The sequence below is a fragment of the Ursus americanus genome, chromosome 30, assembly GCF_024610735.1.
Source record: "Ursus americanus isolate L20-20 chromosome 30, mUrsAme1.1.p, whole genome shotgun sequence".
NCBI lineage: Eukaryota > Metazoa > Chordata > Mammalia > Carnivora > Ursidae > Ursus > Ursus americanus.
The window spans coordinates 4696655-4712236 of record NC_142156.1 but is presented as its reverse complement, the minus strand read 5'-3'; the positions used below and the strand labels follow the sequence as shown (position 1 = coordinate 4712236).

The 15582-nt window shown below is 46.3% G+C and overlaps 1 protein-coding gene across 2 annotated transcripts in view; it reads right to left on the bottom strand.

Moving 5' to 3' along the window:
• KREMEN1 (kringle containing transmembrane protein 1) overlaps nt 1-14031 on the bottom strand; it is a 62775-nt gene extending 48744 nt beyond the window's left edge. The window contains exon 1 of one of the 2 annotated variants that reach the window (XM_045791256.2): nt 13816-14031. In XM_045791256.2, the coding sequence (XP_045647212.1) occupies nt 13816-13912 (97 nt within the window). In that variant the 5' untranslated portion in view covers nt 13913-14031. The remainder of the gene's footprint in view (nt 1-13815) is intronic. The other variant, XM_045791257.2, reaches the window with a different exon arrangement.
• Nucleotides 14032-15582: the final 1551 nt, after the last annotated feature.

Below are 15582 nucleotides of genomic sequence, written 5' to 3'. Positions count from 1 at the left end.
ACAAGGCAATATATCCAGTTATAATTCTGATTTTTTTTTTAAGATTTTATTTATTTGTCAGAGAGAGAGAGAGAACGGCAGGCAGCAGCAGACTCCATGCTGAGCACAGAGCATGATGTGGGATTTGATCCCAGGACCCTGGTATCATGACCTCAGCCGAAGGCAGGCGCTTAGCCAACTGAGCCACCCAGGCATCCCTATAATTCTGTTTAAAGTTATCAGGCTACCAGAATAGAAAATATATGTGGTGTGAGCCTTGTGCTGAATCCAAGCATTCAATGAATAAGAGGTAAGGGGAAAAAAAGGTATAATGGAGCAAATTGATTTTTCTTAAAATTTCAATTTTAAGTGTGATGAAACACATCTTTGTTTATATGTTCTAATGAATCATATAAGCCAATATCTGTACTTGGGGCGTCTGGTTGGCTCAGTCGGTTGAGCGTCCGTCTCCTGGTTTTGGCTCATGTCATGATCTCAGGGTCATGAGATCGAGCCCCCTGTTGGGCTCCATGCTCAGCGGGGAGTCTGCTGGAGATTTTCTCTCTCTCTGCCCCTCCCCCTGCTCACACATACAAGCACTCACTCTCAAAATAAATAAATAAATCTTTAAAAAGAATATTTGTACTTATTATAAGTGAGGAAAATGCCAAGTTAAAAGAATCCCAGGCAGTTTAACCCTGCCAGCTTGTACATGCACAGCATTTTTAAAGTTCATGTTTAAAACTATGATAAGATGTTCTCTTAAAATAATTAAAACTTAACATATATGAGACAGTGGTAGGAAAGCAGCAGTTAATAGAAAAGACATGCTGTTCCTTGACCAGATTTAATAAAGTTGAAGAATATGTTCTCCATGAGGCTCTGTAACTAGGTAATTCCTAAAATTTTCTCATTCTGAGTCTATAATATTCCTAGTTTTCTGGTGGAATTACTAGCTGGATCTTTATCCAGGATGATTGTCAGAGTCACTGTTTTTTTGTTTTTTTTTTTAAGATTTTATTTATTCACTTGGCAGAGATAGACAGCCAGCGAGAGAGGGAACACAAGCAGGGGGAGTGGGAGAGGAAGAAGCAGGCTCCCAGCGGAGGACCCTGATGTGGGACTCGATCCCAAAATGCCGGGATCACGCCCTGAGCCGAAGGCAGACGCTTAACCGCTGTGCCACCCAGGCGCCCCTCAGAGTCACTGTTTTTAATCCATCAAAGTTAAATGCCCTGTAGAGGGCCACTCAGCATTTCTAGTGATTCTATGTTGGATTAATTCAGCTGGTTTTGACCCAGTTTGGAATCAACATGAATCAATAAACACTAAATTCAATTACGGCACCTTAAAATAAGACAGCAGAAAACATTTTCCAATGGGAATATCTTCTGTTCCTTTAAAGATGTCTCTAAAATTTGGTAAGTGGGTAGAATTATAGAAATACAAGGCTTAGGTGGAAAAAGCTCCTTTTACTATTTAGAGGGCAACACAATAGTGTTGTCAAATGTCTGCTCAACATACCTACTACCCTGCTGGGTTTCTGGTACAGACTGGTGTCCAGTGGGCACTTGTGGGTACATCTTCAAAGCTCATGCTCCTGGGAAAAACTACCTTCTGCACACAGACACTCAAAAGCACTACAGGAATGCTTCTTTCAGTTATGTGGAGCCCTGAAGTAAAGAGTAAAGAGACACATGACTGTGGGAAGGCAGGGGTTCCAAATGTTTTCCTACCCCGACACGGCTGAGGTAAGAGCAGTGATTCCCACGATCATTTAGACTTAGGTTATCAGATCTAGACTACGGAGAGGATAATTGGGGAAGGGGTTCCTCCGTGTACACAGTACGTATAGGAAATCACTGGAATAAAGAGGAAAGGACACCAGATAACTAGCTGACACTGTGTGGTTTGAGCAAATCACCTGGACACTTAGGGCCTGTTTCTTCACCTGTGAAACAATGGGGTTTGAGACACATGGTCTCAACATCCCTTCACTCTAAACTCAAATTTCAAGAGTCTATCATAATGGAACTGAAGTTCAAAAGTCTATGTGACTAGAGAGAGTACTGATGGCTCAAAATCTCTTCCAAGCTTAACCTTCTCTAATTTGGGGGCACCCGGCTGGCTCAGTTGGTAGAGCACGTGACTCCTGATCTTGCGGTTGTGAGTTCAAGCCCCACGATGGGTGTAGAGATTACTTAAAAATAAAAGCTTATAAAAATACAATAAAATAAAATTCTCTAATTCTACATGTTTCTCTAATGGAAGTGACAATTCTACGGTAACAGAAGAAAATAACTCACCTCCCATGTGGGCCCTGAATCCATCAAAGAGGTACTTAAGCACTCTTTTTGCTTAGAAGAAACCACATCTTCAACAAATAAATTACAAAGAAAAAAGAAAAAGAGGGGAATCCTACAGGTTAATAGAGACTCTTGTCACATCACCTAAATGTACATTGCTTAGATCCCAAGTTAAACTGTAAAACGACTAACGAGACAACCAGGAGAATTTGAACAGTGATTACTGACTGGATATTTGATAATATTAAGGAATTATTGTTAGTTTTTCTAAGTGTGATGATGGTAATAGTACTAGGTTTTTGAAAAGAGTTCTTATCATTTAGAGAGAGATACTGAAACACTTGGAGATGAGATGAATATCTGAGATCTGTTACAAAATAATCCAGTTGGGGAGATGAAGCAGGTCAAATGAAATAATATTGGCCATCGTTGATAATCATGGAAGCTGGGAGATGGATACATGGGACTTCCTTATATTCTTCTACTTTTGCATGTATTCTAAATTTTCCATAATAAAAATTTGTTAGAGGACACCTTGAAAACATGTTGTTGTGTAATTAATTTACCTTTTTTTCTTTTCAAAAACTATAAACAAACTAGTGGGGGAATGGGATAGGTTGGTGATGGGTAGTAAGGAGGGCACGTATTGCATGGTGCACTGGGTGTTGTACGCAGGTAATGAATCATGGAACTTTACATCAAAAACCAGGGATGTACTGTATGGTGACTAACATAATATAATACAAAATTATTAAAAAATTAATAAAACAAAAGTTGGCTTAATGCACATTTAAAAAAACTATAAACAAACTCAATCAGCTGTAAATTCAGTCATCTAAATTCAAGAAAGACATGCACATATCACGTTCTTGGGCTATGTATTAACAGTTGAAATGACAATAGAATAAGCTGTACTTCAGCCCAAAAGAAATAAAAAAGAATCATTCTAATTTTTTTTAAAGTTATCAGTTTGTTCATTAAAAAATCTTTTAGGTCTTTCTTTTTATTCTAGGAAACAGTGTCCTTTTTTTTTTTTTTTTAAGATTTTATTTATTTATTTGTCATAGAGACAGCCAGCGAGAGAGGGAACACAAGCAGGGGGAGTGGGAGAGGGAGAAGCAGGCTCCCAGCGGAGGAGCCCGACGTGGGGCTCAATCCCATAATGCCGGGATCACGCCCAGAGCTGAAGGCAGGTGCTTAATGACTGCGCCACCCAGGCGCCCCAGGAAACAGTGTCCTTAAAAACAGTAATGGAAGAAAAGGTTATGCCTCTCGAAGTTATTTTAACTAAAGAATTTATACTTTTGGAAGGGGGCTTGACGTCTTGTATTTGACTCTCGAGTTTATTCATCTCTATTAAGAGATGAAATATTTTGGGGCGCCTGGGTAGCGCAGTCGTTAAAGCGTCTGCCTTCGGCTCAGGGCGTGATCCCGGCATTCCGGGATCGAGTCCCACATCAGGCTCCTCCGCTATGAGCCTGCTTCTTCCTCTCCCACTCCCCCTGCTGTGTTCCCTCTCTCGCTGGCTGTCTTTCTGTCACATAAATAAATAAAATCTTTAAAAAAAAAAAAAAAAGAGATGAAATATTTAATTACTTAAAAGACTATTCCAAGAAAAAAACCTACTGTGAGCATAAGACCAGAGGTTTAAGTTCAGAAGACCCATGAAAACACTTCAGAGAGGACTCCTTATTATTTGTTATATAAAAATTTGAAAAACAACCCAGAATGCAGTGCTGCCTGGGTCCCAACCACTCTTTTCCTGTCTGGCTCTCATCTTGAATATGCTCCACTCCTACCCAGGCAGGACCCACTGGAAAATATGCCATGGTTGCCACCGTGAAGGACATGAGTTCCTGCCAGGAACAGTCCCCATGAATACGCAGTAGTGCCTGAGGAATTTAAATCAAGGATGCAGTAGTGTGTTAGGATATTAAAAAACATATCATCATCAAATCGAAGACCAAGAGATAGCTTCTGAGAAAGAATCTGGCTCCATAACATATATAGGGAGATGAGGCCAAGCTTCAGTGAAAGAACGGACACACTCTGACAGAGGTCGCCAGCTCAGAAGAACTTCAGTTTCGTGAATTAACCACGGATTTTACTGCCAGTGCCACCAGAACATAGTCTATCACGCTTTGGTGATGGCACCTGTCTTGATATACTGTATGAAGACAAATGGATCTACTTCGACCTTGAAATGAAATTTCACACTACACATAGTTTTCACATAAGGGAACAGGAAGCTTAAGATGTTTTAAAGCTCAGGGGCGCCTGGGTGGCGCAGTCCTTAAGCGTCTGCCTTCGGCTCAGGGCGTGATCCCGGCGTTCCGGGATTGAGTCCCACATCGGGCTCCTCAGCTGGGAGCCTGCTTCTTCCTCTCCCACTCCCCTGCTGTGTTCCTTCTCTCGCTGGCTGTCTCTCTGTCACATAAATAAATAAAATCTTTAAAAAAAAAAAAAAGATGTTTTAAAGCTCAAAATCCAGTTCTCTGATGGCAATAACTTAGTGCCTTATAAATCAACTCTAAAGGAAACAAACACAGGACAGAAAGATGGAGCACTATTCGAGAGGTCAGTGTCTAGGACGGATAGCACTCTACTCCTATAGAAACTGGCGGCTCTAAAACAAGTCCCGCGGTACACGCTGCCACAGCCTGGTCAGACTTGGTCACCTTGAACTAGAACTGCTCAAGAAGCACCTGGCCCTGCTGCCAGGAGCCCGTGAGTTTCTTGAGCATCTCACTCATCTTCGTATCTGCGGCAAGTACAGACCACTCAGAATGTGACTGGCAAACGTTAACTGAATGAGGGAAGCAGGTGTACGGGGGAGCTGGGGTAAAAATGCATTCCGACATATTCAGAGTGCCCTGGTTTCCTCACCAACTGATGTCTCCAGGCTAGCAATCATGACTTACCTAGCAATGTGACCTATGAGAATCTGAGAAGTTCCAGGAAAGCAGGTAAATCAAGTACTTGGAAATCAAATACTTGCTATTTAAACGAGAGGAATCTGCTATTAAAAGGAGATCTACGGTGAAGCCATTTGTAACTGGGAATAATCAACCCCCTTTGTAATGAAAATATACATTTTTTATTCTGCGTGTGCTTTAAGCAGGAGACACCTGGCACAAATCCACACTTTGCCTCACCGTCTCTTGACCAACACTATTTCACACTGTCTGAAGCTCTCGATCAGTATAAAAGGAGATAAAACAGACTGATATAATCTAGCTTCTGGACAAGTTTCATCAGTATTGCCTGTGCCCTATTGTTAATTTCAGATAGCAAGAAAGTTCCCATATAATGGAGTCTTGGAGGGCAGCCAACACTCCATGGGAGCCAGGCTGTGGGCTATTTAGCTTCCCTTGGTTGATATGGGATGGCCAAATAATACAAGAATTCTTGAGTTGGGAGCTGACTAGCAGGTCAACAGCATATCCCTAGAGCACATCTTTAAAGTAAAACCTAAAGCAACAAAGTTGTAGTCTTTTATGAACTGGCACAGGGAGAAGTCCTAGTCAGAGATGCTGTGCATACAGCAGGCATGTGATAGGCACTTGTTAGTTGGTCCCAAGATAAAAACATGATTCAAGGGACGAGTTTCAGAAGTTCTGGCCAGGGAGACAGTTTTGGGTGGAAGGAAAGACTCAGTGTAGCACTAACTTACAAACAAAAACAAGCAGAAGCTGTCATGTCTAGCCAGCCGGAGCAATAAGGGTGGATGGTGACCAACAGATTGATTTCATAGTCAAAGGTATAAAGTTTCACAGATCTAGAGTTGGGTTGCCAGATTTAGCAAATGAAAATATAGGATGTCAGTTAAACAAATCCTTTTTTAAGGTAAGTATTCCTAAATACTACATGAGACAGACTTACACACACAAAAACTATGCATTATCTGACATTTGAATTTAAGCGAATGGCCGATATTTAATCTGGCAGTCTTACTCCATAGAGAGTAGAAACACGCTGAATCTCAAATGTCCTTATTCCACTTAGGTTTCCAAAACACTGTCCACAGAAATGCTTGAGAACTCAGACATGGATAATGAAGAATCTACTTTCTTAAGAGTGAAAGGAGATGTTGATCAGAGATGCCTTCTCCTAGGTCACAGTGAAAGGAAGGACAAAAGAATAATACAATTAGGATGGGGTTTCTCAACCCTAGCAATATCCACATTTGGAGCCAAACAGTTCATTGGCGGGGGGGGGGGGGGAGACTGTCCTGTGCATTGTAAGATGTTTACATAGCAGCATTCCTGGCCTCTACCCGGTAGATGCCAGTAGCATATCCTACCCCACCCCACTGAGTTGTGACAATCAAAAATGTTTTCAGATAATAAGAGGCACCTGGGTGGCTCAGTCGGTTAAGTGTCCCACTCATGACTTTGGCTTAGGCTCTACACTCAGCGGGGAGTCGGCTTGGGATTCTCTCTCTCTCCCTCTCCCCCTCCCCCCACTCACGATTTCTCTATCACGCTCTCTCTCTCAAATAAAATAAATAAATCTTTAGGGGAGCCTGGGTGGTTTGGTCGGTTAAGCATCTGACTCTTGATTTCAGCTCAGGTCAAGATCTCAGAGTCGTGAGACTGAGCCCTGAGTGGGGGCCCAGCGTGGAGCCTGCTCAAGATTCTCTCTCTCCCTCTGGCCCTCCCCTGCTCTGTCTCTCTCTTTAAAAAAGTTTCAGATATTGCCAAATGTCCCCTGGGGACAAAATCTCCTCCAGTTGAAACCACTGAATGAGACAAAATGGTCAAATAAACAGAAAGTGTCATATCCATTAACCAGTGGTCACATAACAAAAGATTCTTCTCAAGGGAGAAATTCTCAGCTTGCCCTGGGCCCCCTTAAGCCCATAATAAGGATGAGAGGCCTAGTCATTTCAGCTAGGACAATCAAAAACCCTTCATCTGCCACAAGTGCTGGAGAAGACTCTTCGGTGAGCCAAGCCAACGAAGCTCGGCATGGCTATGCACATATCATAGCAAGCAGGGCATCCTACCCAGCCTTTGAAGACGTTCCTTTTAAGTTAACCTCCCTTCCGACTAAACTTTTTCCAAATCTCTTCCTGCCATTTGGAAGTTGAGTGATTCTCAGCTGAAAAGGCCTGTATATACGAGGTGCAGATGGCGGCAGTTACGGCCCTCACCAGATGCTGCAGTCTCTAATTTGATTGAAAGGATATAATTAGACAACAGAAACACTTTAATGAAAGAGCAAAACATGGAGGGAGGGAAGGACTGAAGGCCCTTAACTGATGCCAAAACACCCACCAGTAATAGAGGCTTTGAGTCTGGGGCAAGGGAAGGGGAAAGCCCCTTAAAAGGACAGTCCCCATCCTGTTTATTTCCCCATAGACATAGGAATAGGGATTTTATTATTGTAGATTTCCACTGTATTTTATGTGGGAACAATCTGATTAAAACCAGAAGAGTCTTCTGAAGAACATCAAAGAAAAACAAATATGGCTTCTGTGGTCATTATTAAAAATATTTTTACCAGCCCAATAATCTTCTTTGAAGATGAATTTTTATAGATTGAACAGCAGCAAGTAATTTACATACTGTGATGGCATTGGTTAATGATCGCTACCATTGTAGAAGAGGACCACTTGGTCGCCATGTTTTCATGCAACTTTAGGCCACCAAGGAACGTGGACAGCCATTTAGCGTATCTGCTTGGAAGGCATAAAGAAACCATGTAGAATCAGTCCTACATGCTGATGCTGCAACCATTTTGAATCATCTTTAAAAGCTGCGTATGCTGTTTTCACTATTTCCTAGCTTTCAAACGTTGAGTGTGAGTATACTGTTCTGGTTCTAACCAAGAAATCTAACCAAACTGAAAGAAATCCAGCCCTCAAAGTCTAAAGTTGCTAATGTGGTGTGACACTCGGGTTTGGAAGCTGCTGCGGCCTCCTCAGCCCACCAGAAGCAGGGCCCGCCCTTGTGGTAAATTGAACAATAAAAGTTTAATGCTTTGGCGACTTGCCAAGGATTAAATCAGTGGCAAGAGAAACTAGAAGCTGGGCCTAGCAGAGGGGCAGCCCCTAGAGGGTCCTGTTATAATTGGGAGGAATAAAGGCAACCTTGCATGTTAGGTGACCTAAAATCTTTTGTCTGCCAGGTGTCTGGTAGCACCTAACTTCATTTCTCTTCAAACTGTTGCAAGTCTGGGGGTGCCTGGCTGGCTCAGTAGGTGAAGCATGTGACTCTTGATCTTGGGGTTGTAAGTTCAAGCCCCACGCCGGCTGGAGAGATTACTTAAAAATAAAATCATAAAAAATAAAATTAAAAAAAAAACCATAAACCATTGCAAGTCCAGGCTAGGGAGGTGTTTCCCTAGAAAGAAGACTAAAAGGGAGTGGGGGGGGGGGGCAGGGAGCAGGGAATTTCCTTAGAGGAGAAGGCAAATTTCTGTATAGTGGTTATTTTTGAGAAGTATGGACACCCTTCTGACATTTCCACAATGGCCTCTTTCCTTTCTCCGTTCAGTCTGAATCCAGGATAATGTCTCAGAGGTGAGGTCTGGGGAAGAAGCCACTGCCATCTTGAGAAGAAGACACTGAAGACAACGGCGGGGGTGGGGGGGGAATGGAATGAACTAGGGCTGTTCCTCCTGGTCTAATACTCCTGCGTTCCAGCCGGACTCTCCAGGTCAAACTGAAAATGGAAGGAATGTGTCAGTCATTGTTCTGCCCCATTCAGGGGCTGCACAGTGAGCCCGCCAGAAGCTAACCTGCCAAATGGCATCAGGGGGCTTGAGATGTCATCTTAAAAACTCCACGGGTAGTTTTCGAAGGGACACATTCATATCTTCCTCTGTTGTCCTTCTTCAGGAGGCAAAAACTCAGGCAAAGGCTACAGATCCAACCTTCCGGCCTCTCTCAAGTGTTTTGCATTAACTGTTCCACAGTACAAACACAATCAACTTGGTATGTTTGAATGCTTCATTTTGTTTTTTCAGAAATGTTTTAATTAAAACAAAATAAGCAGCCATGCTAAGCACATTGTTGTTTTTTTAAAAGGCCACGTTAAAAATGACGAGAGACCCATGGAAATAAAATTCAACTGTTTAGGAAAGTGATAGAAGTTTGTTTTCTTCTTTTTTTTTTTTTCCTGGCTGTTTTTCTGTGTCTCAGGCTGGTGCCACCTGCTGCCTGGGCTTTCCTCTGAGAAACAGATCTCTCAACCGTTTGCTCCAAGCAACATCTGCATAGTTGAACAAACCATGGGCCAGTTCCGAGGCAGACACTATTTTCTGTATGTAGTACACACCGAACCATACTGAAATTCTTTTTAAGGCATTTTTTAAAGTATTATTAAAGATCTAAATGTATGTGAACTTCCCCTCATGTATCTTTTAAAAAAAATGTGATAAAATATACATACAATTTACCACTTTAACCATTTTTTCTATATGTCTCTTAAAAATAGTTAATAGTAAAATGTAAAGGGTTCATTTATTCACCAAAACCAAGTCTCCTTTTCACCTTTCCAGAGCAGTGAACACTGGGGAAAAAATCAGTACATATGGACCTAAAGCATGACTTGGCAAAGTATACCTCAGGCCTAATCTGGCCCACTCCCCGGTTTTGTATAGCCTTTGAGCTAAGAATGTTTTTTTAGGGGCGCCTGGGTGGCACAGCGGTTAAGCGTCTGCCTTCGGCTCAGGGCGTGATCCCGGCGTTCTGGGATCGAGCCCCACATCAGGCTCCTCCGCTATGAGCCTGCTTCTTCCTCTCCCACTTCCCCCGCTAGTGTTCCCTCTCTCGCTGGCTGTCTATCTCTGTCGAATAAATAAATAAAATCTTTTTTAAAAAAAGGTTTTTTAAAATTTTAAATGATCGAAAACAATCAAAAGAATAATATTTTGTGACATATGAATATATATGAAATTTTCAAATTTCAGTGTCCATAAAGTTTTATAGAACATAGCCACGCCCATTCATTTATATTTGTCTCTGGCTGCTTTTGCCCTAGAAAGTCAGAGTGGAATAACTGCAACAGAGATAGTACAGAGCTTACAAAGCCCAAATTATCTACTGTCTGGCCCTTTACAAAAAATGTCTGCCAACACCTGACCTAGAGCCTCATTACAGGACCCCAAATTCTAAACTAAAGATGTTATATTGCCCATCACTAAAAATCCCTAATCTGTATATTGTGAAGCTATTTAAAGCAATACATTTTATCTTCATCATTTATTGCTGTTGCTTCAACTATGCCAAATAGTGATATTATCAATAATATCTATATTAAGTACACCCACTTGCTGTTTATTAGTAGTGAGCCTAAATGGAACTTCTTTCTTGCTTTCAGATTTATAAAAGGTCTCATTGCATATCTCAAACATTTAAACAGATTTGTCTAGAGCCAAAACAAATTTTCATAAAAACACCAGAGTTCTTTGATATCAGGTCATTTTTGACAGTTTTGTGTTTCTTAAAATACTCAAAGCATAAAAAGAATGGGTTGACATAGAAGTATGAAAGCATGTCAGTCCACTTTACTCCTATCAGCCCCTGTGCTGCATTCAGGTGAACTAACACTAATGATGTCTCTAAGAGGGTCAGGGCTCTATACAGTATGAAGTTCCCACTGTTCACTGAACTCATAGGTTTATGGCAAGACATACTACTGGCTAACAGGATGAATGCTAGATGAGGCTTTAGAGGAGAATGAGTATCACTGAAGGTGTTCACAGCAAATGTAACCTCAACCTCAACCAGAGTTGAGAAGCTCTGTTGATGCACACCTGACAGCCCCCAAATCTGGTAAAACACCCAAGCAGGTAGCTTGCCTTAGGTGGAAAACTCAAATAGCACAATTCTACCCAGGCTTCTCTGCTCTTCCTACCTCTAGGCTCTCCCCTACAGGTCAGTAAATTCCAGATGGGAACCCACTTCAGAGAGCCCATCAGCCCTATGGCACTGGCTACATTCCTCCTTAAAAAGGGAGTCTAGATTCCACCACCAACCTCTGTCTTCGTCCTTATCAGTTGTGACGGAAGGGAGAGAATCTCAAAGAAAGAATGGAGAGGAGAAGGGAGATCATTTGGGGTTGGTTATACACTGTAATTAGAACTAGCTAGCATTGATGGGGAATGAGCTAACTGTTTTTATAAAGTCAGCATTCAAAAATGCAAACCACCAGTAATTTAAATATTACAAAATTGTGCAGAATATAAGTATTGAAATAATTTTTTCCATCCACAAAATTTTAGAGAAAATTACAGTATCAAAAAATATAAAATGGTGAGTCTGGCATATCCTCAAGGATGTAAAAAACTAGTAGGCAGCCTTGGGACAGGATGTGATGCTTTAGACCATGTGGTATCTCCCTAAAACTGCTTTTGGAACTAAAAAGGAAAAGTCACTAAAGCCCTGGTGTACCTGGATGACAGGAAAAATTGCTGGGGAGGCTAACTGGAGGCAGGAACTTGGGTCACTTATCATAAATCATCTCACAATGGTTATTTATTTGTCCCTAACTCAGACTCCTGAATAAAAGTGCACCAAGGTTTGAAGTTCACACTGCCTAAGAGCTGCTGCATTTGACCCCTCCCAGGAAAGCAAAGGTGCCTGAGGAGAGGATGCCACCTTCTAACAAACATTAAGCAGAACTGGCTCACTTAACACTTTTTAACAAACATAAGCAGAGCTGGCTCACTTAACTACTACTCTGCCCTTTCCAGAAGAGGAACCAGTTTATTTTCACCCATACCTCTCTCTCCGTAGAGGACATTAAATCCTGACCACACAGATGGCAAAGTAGAGCTAAGGGGTTACTAGGTTACAGTTATGTTGACATATCCTGGCTCTCAGAAAGTTCCTCCTTCATTCCTCACATACAGCAAATAGCAGAAATGATCAAACTTCTGTAGCAGTTTTTGTAGACGTCTCCTTGAAAGCTGCCGATCACTCTGAAACCAATTCCTGAGCCTAAGGTTTACAGCGCTTGGAGACCCCCTTCTACTGATCTAAAGCCAAGGTTTGCCTTACTTACAGGGCTTAATCAGCCTGGAAGCTCATAGCATTCTCAGGGCAAATGAGGTGTCTAGCACTTGGTGACCTGTGAAACACTATAAAAAGTATTATTAAAATATGTTTATTGACTGTCTTCTATATGTGGGTGTTACCTGCAGTATACCATTTTATCTTCACAACACCAGGCCAAGGGAATTCTCATTATTCCTCCATTACAGATGAGGAAACTGAGGCTTAGAGACAGCTGAGTCATGGCCCAAAATCACATCGTTAAGTCACAACACCCAGTCCTATCTTTTTCACTCATCCAAGCTGGTAAGTAAACAAAGCTACTTTTGAGTTTTCTTTCGGCAACAAAATCCTGTCTTTCCAACATTGCACAGTCTGCGACTTTGGGTGGAGAACCCTCAGCCGGTTTTCCTACTCCAGCAAACCGGTAATGAACCCTTCCCGGCCCTTTCGCGAATGCCCAATTCTCAACACCCAAACAACCTGCAGAGAAATGTAACTGGGCCAGACAACGCCCTCGTGCCTGCTCTTCAACTTGGAAAAAGTTCTGCTTTAAAAAAGGGTGTGTATGGAAGCTAAGCAAAGTCCCAGCTTCCATCCTAGTCCAGGGCCCCACCTCGGGAAGACCTGGCCTTGGCCTTGGCCTTGGCCTGGGGAGTGGGTGACCCTGTTGAAAGTGTGGGATTACCTTGGAAATGGGGCTCTGCATTGCACCTTCGGGATAAGCACCCTGAGATCTGTAGGGGAGGTTTCCCATCACCCCTTCCTCTCTCCAAGCTAGGCCCCCACCTGAGTCTGGGGAGGCTCAAAGCGGCCGGGAGGTAAAGAGGGGAAGTCCCGGCTGGGTACAGCGGGACGTCCCGCGACCCGGACCTGCCTCTTGCAAAGCGGGCAAGTCAACTCGACTCCTCCGGAGGCAGAAATTGAAGTGTCGGGCAAGCGGGCGCAGCCGGGAACGGGGCAGACAGGCTGGGCGCCCGCTGCGCTCGCCTCCGCACCGGCTCCTGAGCCGGGAGGCGCGGGGGCGTCGTCGTGGGGCTTGCGGAGGGGATCCCGGCCCGGGGGAGTAGCTGAGGGGCTTGGGGAGAGGGTGCAGCGTCTCGAGGCGAGGTGCGTCGCTGAGAGACAGGACAGGATCCCGGGACGTGCTGGGGCAGAGGGGGCATCCCGACCCGGGGGGAGTCGCTGAGGAACTTGAGCAGGGGGGTCCCGGGTCCTCTGGCTGAGGAGACGTCCCAGCCCACGAGGCGTCGCTTAGGAGCTTGGCTAAGGGATCCCGGGAGTAGGTCCTGAGGCAGAGAGGGCGCCCGGGCCCGGGGGGCGTCACTGAGGGGCTGGGGGTGGGGTGGGGGGAAGCCCCGGGTTTTGAGGCGGGGGACCGCCCCGGACGGGGGGCGTCGCTGAGGGGCTGAGAGAGGGAGTCCCGGGAAGTAGGAGCTAGGGGGTTGGGCCCCCCCAGGCGGGCCGGCCCGCGTCGCCCCTCGGGCGAGCTCGGCGCGGGGCGGACGCCGGGGCTCGCTCACTCACCGGGTCCGGGGCCGAGGCCGGGGCTGGGCGCGGGCCGGGCCGCCAGCGTGAGCGCGGCGGCGGAGAGCAGGGCGAGGCGGGCGGCGGGCGGCGCCATGGGCCGTCAGTGCGGGGCCCCGGGGCGCGGCCCGGGGGAGAGGGGGCAGCGCGGGGAGCCGGGGGCGGCCATGGGAGCGGGACGCGGGGCTCGGCCGTGGCCCCGCCCCGGCCCGCCCTCCCCAGCGCCGCCACCGCCCCGGCCGTGCGGGGCCCGCCCGGCTCCGCGGCGACACCCGAGGGGCGGAGCCGATTGTGCACGCCCTCCCCTCCCGGTGCGCGCGCCGCGCCTGCCACTCACGCTCCAGGCCCCGCCCACACCCCCTTCCTCACCTGGGCCCTCCCCCACGGGGCACGTTATTGGTCCGACCGAGGGGCGGGGTCAGCAGGTGAGGGGCGGGATCCGGGGCTCCGCCTCCGAGTCCCCACGCGGAGCTTTGGCTAGGTTGGGGAAGGCCGGGCGCCCAATGACCCTTGCTCCACCCTCCCTCAGGTCGTGACCCACAACGCGGGCTCAACCGCAGCGGTAATAATCAGAACAGCAGTTTGCAAACCGCTTTTCCCTGCTTGGCTCAACGTAGTAGTTTAAAAAAAGGGCGCTCTGGAATCAGCCTGTCTGGGTTCACATTCCACGCGGTCACCTGTAAGACCTTGATCAGGTTTAAGAAAAACAGCTCTCTTACCTCAATTTCTTCATCTGTTAAATGGAGGCGTTGATAGCACACTCCCAAAGCGGTTGTACTAAATGAGGCAACGCATGGAAACTTTTACACGCGCACAGTAGGAGCTTAGTAAATGTTGAGTTCCTTCCACCATCCCAGTTCTTGAAGCCACAAAGGAGGCAGCGTACTGAACCCTGGTTCCGAATCCTATCGCACATCCTTTGTCAACTGGGGCAAGTTTCCTGCTCCGTCTGAGCCTCAGGCATCTGCAAAATGGGAATAATACAAGGCCTTCACAAGATTAGATGAGATAGAAGAAAGTCAAGCGCCCAACGCAGAGTCGAAGTGGACGGGGCAATGATGCTTTCTTACAGACCGGGGTACTGAGGTTCAGAGAGCGCGTGACTGAAACTCTCGAGCCCCCGCATGGCAGGCCCTTTGCGCTTGCCCCCAGGGTCTCCTCCTGCACTCCGGTCAGTCCCCGGCCTCCCTCCTCCCCCGCACTCCCCCAGGCGGAGGAGATTTTCCTTCTGCTCCCTCCTAAAGCTCCTCGGTGACGCCCCTCCGGGCAGGTCTGGGCGGCGCGCCGGCCGCTTTCAAGTCCCTGGTCCCGGGCTTGCAAGTGCGGGCCTGTGCCCTGCGCGGCGGCGGGAGCTTCTGCCCTCGTGTGCAGACTCGCCGCGCCCAGAGCCGGGCTGGGGCGGTCCCCGCCCTGCGGGCTCCCGGGCCCACCTTAGGCACGCGGGCCCTTGCGCCCCCTCGCCCGCTCCCAGGGTCTGCCTCCCCCCAACCTGCTCCCCAGCTGTTTCCAGGGCAGGGCCCCAAAGGTGCAGATACCTCCCACGAGGCCTCTCAATCTTGGTCCTTCTCCACCCACACGACCCAGAGCCACGGCAAGAAGAATCTTGTTCTCTCATTGTTTTCACTGTCTCTTTCCTGAGTTCAGGGATCCTCTGGGCTCCTAAAAGGTTCAAGCGGACACCCCTCACCCAGTGCCCAGCTTCCCCCATCCTCCGCATCTCACCCCGCCTCTCCAACTCACCCTCTCCTCTCCACCATCTTGGACCCT